The sequence below is a fragment of the Mus caroli genome, chromosome 9 (assembly GCF_900094665.2).
Source record: "Mus caroli chromosome 9, CAROLI_EIJ_v1.1, whole genome shotgun sequence".
Classification (NCBI taxonomy): Eukaryota; Metazoa; Chordata; class Mammalia; order Rodentia; family Muridae; genus Mus; species Mus caroli.
In genome coordinates, this window is record NC_034578.1 from 91002020 (window position 1) to 91008947 (window position 6928).

At 52.9% G+C, this 6928-nt stretch overlaps 1 protein-coding gene across 1 annotated transcript; it reads right to left on the minus strand.

Moving 5' to 3' along the window:
* Nucleotides 1–3026: 3026 nt before the first annotated feature.
* On the minus strand, nucleotides 3027–6239 carry Chst2 (carbohydrate sulfotransferase 2). The gene is made up of 2 exons (XM_021172871.2): nucleotides 5488–6239; nucleotides 3027–5384 (listed from the first exon to the last, which is right to left on the minus strand). The coding sequence occupies exon 2, from the start codon at nucleotides 5200–5202 to the stop codon at nucleotides 3610–3612; it is 1593 nt and encodes a 530-aa protein (XP_021028530.1). The 5' UTR covers nucleotides 5203–5384; nucleotides 5488–6239; the 3' UTR covers nucleotides 3027–3609.
* Nucleotides 6240–6928: the final 689 nt, after the last annotated feature.

The following is a 6928-nucleotide window of genomic DNA, read 5'->3' on the forward strand; positions in this document are numbered from 1 at the left end:
AAAAAAAAAAAAAAAAAAAAAAGACTTGGACAAAACTTGTCTCACTCAGCATCCACAGTGGGGTAGACTTTCTGACAGTAGCCATTGCTCCACTTGGCCACAGTCTACACCACGATTCTTCAGTCTATGCATTCACAGTACTCAAAACCGTAAACATCATATTGTTTCTTCAAAAATGAACTCTACGGACCATCTCTAGGCACCTGGGCAATTTTGAACCAGTTATGTCTGGTTCCTGCCCTTCTTCTGTGTTGGTATGGTTTAGAAAACTAACACTAGAAGTTTCATTCCTTATTTTGATTTTTTTTCCTCTCCACATTAATAAATTCTACATTTCTTTCTAATTCCTTGGTGGGGATTAAAGATCTGTGTCACCTTGGAAACGCTGCAGATGCACCATTGCTTGTTCCACGCATCAACACAGCCTATGGACCACAATCTCACCCAGAAGCATAGCACTTTCTCTGTACAGGTTAACACAATCATCCTCTCTTTGTCTCTAAACCTTTTCTGTATTTGATAGTTACACATTTCATTCACTTATTTAACAAGTATTTAGCAANCACTTGTGTGTAGACACTNGAGGACACCAATTTGCTCCTGTCCCTGTACTCGGGGTCAGTNTAAATGCAGCCTTTGATTGACTCTGAAATTCCTGAAACTCAAGCACCCAGCCTGTGCCCCTGTCTTGGTCCAAACTCTTATTGTTGACTAAATGTACTGCCTACACTTCATTCTCTAAATGGAACTTTGTAATTAGCAAATACATTCCAAAGTCTAAGGGCCAAGCCAGGCGTGCTACCAGTCAGGCAGAACTTACAAACACAATCTGATAGATAAGCTGCTCTCAGGACTACTTCCTCCCACTGATGGACATCCTGCCAGGTTAGGAAATGTGAAAGGCTGGCTTTCATACAGGCTGCCTCAGAAACGGTCACAGCTCTGTTGCAGTTTGTCATGGCACAGGTCGGCTTGCACCAGGAACTGACAAGAGCTTGTTAACGCCAAAAATGCCTCCCCCCTTCTCCCAAGCTCTGGCAGCTAAATGTCACGGATATGAGTATCTCAGCCTCTAGTGGGAACAACACCCATCTCACTTTCCTAGAATGCAGCTAGGTACACATCTCCAGGAGCAACAATTCACCTTTTCAAATTGCGGTGCCCAGGAGTGGCAGAGTGGAAAGAAGGCAGCTGCTTAAAAAAAAAAAAAAAAAAAGGAAAAATACAGACAGAAACTCTGCAAACAGAGGCAGGGAGAGCTGCTGGTGGTACCTGGGAATTTCCTCTTAGCAGAGGTCGCAAATGCTCTGTAAGCCTCAAGGCTCTGTAGAGCATCTAATACGTCTTAAATACAAGATAGAAATACATAATTCTATTCTACTGCAATCCAAGTGTGTGGATATATTGGAGAAAAATGAAGTCAACTGCTTAAAAGTCTTTTTGCTCAACAAGAAATGAATTTCACTGTGGCTGATAAGAGCTGATTCTAATGCCTTATAAAATTTGTTTTTAAATGGTTATGTTATGCCTAGTCATTGCGTTTTAATGACCCTACCTTAACTTGCTGCTAAGCCTTCTTCATCTTTAGTCACCCAGCATTAATATTTATTTTGTTCATTTAATTTTAAAGTATTCTTAAATTAGAGCTCTTACAGAGATTCCCCTGCTGCTGAAGGCACAACCATAAAACCACCATGGAAATCTTGATCAGCATTAGAATAGAAAGTCTAGCTCAATGCAAGACATGANCAACAATTTTAGTCAATTAAGAAATAACCATTCTACTACACCTTTTTTAAGTGTTTCTTCATCTTGGATTTTACATTGTAATGATAATTAAACTCAAGAATACCTCGTGTTAAAACATTTCCTATATACATATTATTTTTTTAAGAAGTCCTCAGCATTTAACCCACCCTCGTTAGCTTTCCTGAATCTTACAATAAATTACATTAAAACAAAGCTGCAAGGATGCTGGGCTTGTACCNTGTTTAATATGATATACAATATACAACTATACTGTCTGCTTTTCCTATTTGGGCTTCATAATTTCTTATCGTAACATGATACCATACAGAACACGTCAGCACAATATGAGTTCAGGACACAGACATAGGAGTATCATAACCGCTGCTGGGAAGTTCAATAGTTTTCTCACTGAAAGCCAGCAAATTTCAAAATCCTACACACTAACCCGCATCTATTTCCTCTTCCTTGGGATCATTCCAGTATCCAAATGTTCTTAGCTAAAGCCCTACACTGTCTGCAACATGTTCATCGCTTGGCAAATTTGCCTTTAGGAAATAAAGAGAACATCCTATCTCCAGGACACTCCAAGTCCCAAGTAAACGAGTGCAAATCCCTGCCCTTTAATATCATTAATTTGGATGGGACAGAGGAGAAAGAAAACCTACGAGTACCCCAGTTAAATTTTGTGTTTGCTTTCATACGCCTCTGATTACTGTGTCATAGACAGAAACACTCCAGACAGACGTTTCTCTTATCCCACTAACAAACAGAAGTTGCTGCTACCACTGCCAAAAGTGATCACTTCATTTTGAAAACTATTCAAGTCATCAGAATTTTTTTTTTTAAGAAATGTATGCTTTCAAATTCTCCTTTTTTTTTTTTTTTTCCTGAACCAACATCAGAACAAAACCAGCAGTCTCTGCTTCGAGGTACCCTGTCTCAACTTAATACAGCAGTAATCAAAACCGAATGCCTTCAACTCTCCAGGGCTTGTTCTTCCTTTCTGTACTCAAAGCTGAACAGGAGAGTAGTGTGCGCTCTTTCTTCTCTACCCTGTTTGGTTTTGCCTGTAGATTTGTTCCATTCCTGGGTACCTGGCAGGCAATGCTTTACATGTGAGAAAACAACTCTCGGTTAGTAAGAAGGCAGAGGCTTCTCCCAGCTTAGCAAGTAGACGGCTGGAAATGAANGAACAGGTGGGCAACAGAGTCCACCTGAAGCTACAAAGACAAGTAACACTGGTAAATCCGGAGTAATGGAATCAAATATAAAAAAGATTATTATTTATTATCTTCTTTATTAATACTCACATATAACCTTTGCTGACACAAAAGTCTACTTTGAAGACTGCCTCCTTGATTTACCAGCCCAGTGGGGGCTTTCTGCTCTGGGGGGTCACTTCCCCCTTCTCCACCCACCCCATCCCACATCCAAATTACTCATACACATTCACAGATACCACGAAATTTTTGTAAACAAGATTTGGGTTACTGGAACTTGATTTATCAACATTCCACTTCAATATGGAAGAGAGGAGGGAAAAAGGGAGGAAGGAGAAAGGGAGAAGAGACAGGGACACAGGGCAATCTGTCAGAACTTTCAAGTCTTGCCTTTTCTGAGGTGTGTGTGTGTGTGTGTGTGTGTGTGTGTGTGCACGCACGCGCGTGAGTTGAGGGCTGTTCCTTGAAATGCACTGACTCAAAACGTTGACAGCAAGTGCCTGTGTGGTTATTTATATTATATATCTATAATAGAATATGTGGGCTTCCTCAGCTTGGGTCTGGGCTGTGTTTGTTTAAACACAACACCATCCTTTTTGTGGGTGTCTCCGGAGAGTGTCAGATCTCTTGGAAACCCTTCTCAAAGCCGGGGCTTCCTGAGCAAGGTCTTGCTGAGGTCTTTGACCTCCTCAGGACTGTTAACCCGCTCATAGCCCAGCACGGCCATGGGCTGGTAGCAAAACTCCTCCACCTGTTTGATCTGCTGGAAGGTGAGCGCGGTCCGCCAGGCATTGGCGGCCTGAGTGGCATTGCGAGCTGACACCACGAAAGGCTTGGAGGAGGAGCCCGAACCACTGGTCATGTTCAGGGCAAACTGCTCCATTTCGGGACTCACCAGCAGCCCCACAAAGTCGTACACCCTCCGTAGGGTCTTAACGGGGTCTCCCACCAGATCCTCGTACCTCACCACCAAGTAGTGTCCCTGCAGCCAGTCAGGAGGCTGCAGGGCTGTTTGCAGCGTCTTGGCCATACTGTTGCAGATGACCTCCATTGCACCCAGAGCGTGGTAGTCTGCTGGACCACCCATACCCTCCTTCTTGGCACCAAGCTTGTGGCCAGCAGCCTCCAGGAAGGGCATGCGGTGGGCTCTTGGATCCCGGCTTCGCACCACCTGTAGGCTTTCCCGGATGAGGCCGTGACGCGAGCGGATGCGGGAGCTGGCAACAGCACGAGGATCACGCACTAGGTGGATGACCTTGAGGTCCAAGGCTGGATCTTTAAGCAGCGGCGCCAACACAGCCACATCGAAGACCCGCACGCCCTTGATAACCAGCGTGCGGTACTTGCGGCACTCCTCCTCGAAGCGTGCCAGGCGTTGAGGTGGGCACTTTTTGCACACGCGGTCGTCCACCAGTCCGACGACCTCCTTGCGGTAGGCAGGACAGAGTGGCGAGGAGCATACCACCTTGTTAGTGGCTGCCCCAAAGATGCCCAGAGTGGTGAGGTTGCGCCCCCCACTGCCTGCGGGGCTATACAGCTGGAAAACCGAAAGATCGCAGCGGTAGAGAGCGCTCAGCATGTCCCGCGCTGCCCCCTGCAGGGAAACGGCGTCCCCGGGGTACAGTTTTTGCCACACGTGCCACACAGGCTCGTAGAGGAAGAACACCTCAGGGTTCTGGTTGAAGAGCTCACCGAAGAAGGACGAGCCCGAGCGCCACGTGGTGAACACATACACCAACTGCCGCTTGTCCCCACCACCCCTGGTGCCTCGAGTAGCATTGCCCAGAGAGGCCGCAGCTCCTGCACTCCCAGCCGCGCCTGCGGGAACTGCCCCCACGCCCGCGGCAGGAGGGCGGTACGGGGTGCGGGGGTCCAAGCGAGAGTGAGCGCGGGGTGGCGCTGCAGGAGGCGACCCCGGCCGTCCCCAGCCGGCCCCGGCCGCCCCCACCGCGGCACCCAGAGGCCCGTCGGGGTTGCACTGCTGCAGCGGCTCTTTATGCCACTTGTAGTCCAAGAGGTTGAGCATCGTGAGCACCAGTAGCAGTGCATAGCCCGCGCACAGCACCAGCGCCTTCCTGCGAAATACCTTCATCCCGAGCGGGGACGCAGGCCAGCGGCGTCCTGCGCGCCGGGGCCACGGCGGGAGCAGGGCCCGCTGCACGGCGGCAGGCGCGGGCGGCAGCGGCCGGGGAAGCGCACCCGGGGGCAGAGCTCGTGGCGAGCTGCGGCTCATCACAGGCACAGCCGGGGCCGGCGGCGCGGCGGAGGCGGCCCTGCAGCCCAGGAGGGGGACGCTGCAGGCCGGCTGCGGGCGCCGGGACTAGGGCCGCCGATCCGAGGCGGGCGCGGCGGCAGAGGCGGCTGGTCCCCGGCGCCCAGGGTTGGCTCTCCCATGGCAGCGGCTCCGAGAAGGACCTGCGAGGGGAAGCGGAGTGAATGGGTGAGCCCAGTCTCCCGTCCAGATGCCTCCTCCGCCTGAGTAACGCCCACCCTCTGGTCTGCGGGCTCCTCCACTCACCTGGAGCGGAGGGTGCGCCTCGGAGCGTCCCCGGATCCCCGACCGGCGGACTGTCCGGCTAGCACTCTCCTCGGTTTCTCTCCGGTTCTCTTCTGCTAGGGGTCCCCAAGCCTTCGAGGGAGCTGCGAGCAGCTGCCCTAGCCCTAGGCAGAGTTTTCCAGCAGCGGGCGCCCTGCACCCCGGGAGGGGAAACTTTCACCGGGCCCGGAGCCCAGCTCTGCGCTCCACCGAGCGCGGCGCGTCCCGGCTCCAGCGACGTCTCCTTCGGTCTCTCGGGACCGCTGCTTCCCTCCAGGCTCTGGGGCACGAAGCAGGCAGGAGGCGACAGTGGGGGGTGGCTTATATACGTCCCAGCTCCAGGCTGTTCTGCTCTCCATCGCTCTCTCTCGGCCTCCACGTAGCGAACCTTCCCATCCCTCCGGCGGCCGCGGATAGGGTGCAGCGCGGCCCCGCAGCGGCGGCTGCTTCTTCCATCACCCGGAGGATGTCCGGGCGGGCGGCTCAGGCGAGCCCCGGCGCTCCGTGGCCGCGGACTGGCCCAGAAGGACTCTGTACACCTGGCTGGAGGCAAAAGAGCGGAACCCCCCACCCCCGCGTCACCAGCGTCTTCTGCCCTACGAGGTCCCGAGGCAGAGGAAGCCCCCGCCGCGGCCGCACTAAAGCGGCGCCCGGGAGGATGCTGCTACCCGACTCCCCCTACGCCGGGCGCCTGCAACGCGCTCGGGCCGGCCTCTGCGCGGCTCCTGCCAGCCCGCTCGGGGTTGGTGCGCGCCGCCGTCTGTCGCCCCGGCTCCTCCCCTTCGCCGCGCTCCCCTCCTCCTCTGCCTGTCCCACACCCGCCCTCCTCGCAGCTCCAGACTCCCGCCGCCACCTCCTTAGGGGCTGGTGATGCGACCCGGTTCAAGGAGGCGCTGCTAGGGCCTCCAGCCGTTAGTAGCAGAACAGAGCTCTAGGTGCGCCCCGGGCGCGGCGCCGGCGCCTGATTCCCAGCTCGCCCGCACAGCCGGAGACTTGGGTTCTCTGTAGCTGCACGACTCGGCTCCTAGGATTCGCTCTGGAGAAGAGTTGGTAATAAAAGTTTNAGCAGAAATACNCCGGACGTACGCTCCTTTCATCCCCAGCGGTCAGCACTGGTGTCCCCTTCTAGGACGCGAGCAGCACCGCCCAACAGCGCTGTGTGCAGCGGGAACCCAGTTCTGAAGCCTTGGNCCTGGTGCTAGCCCATTCCAGTGGGTTTGTAGTTTCTCCCTCAGGGAGGAAGTAATAAATCTTTCTGGGCCCGGGGTCACTGAAGAGGCTTCAGAGTATGCCTCTCGGCAACCNTTCCGAGTGTCCTGGATTTGGACAAGGCCACAAGGTTTCGATGATCCCCACCCCCACCTCCCGCCCGGCAGATGCTCTAGGCTTGTGGAGTTTCCACCTCTGCTGACACCCTCTGAGA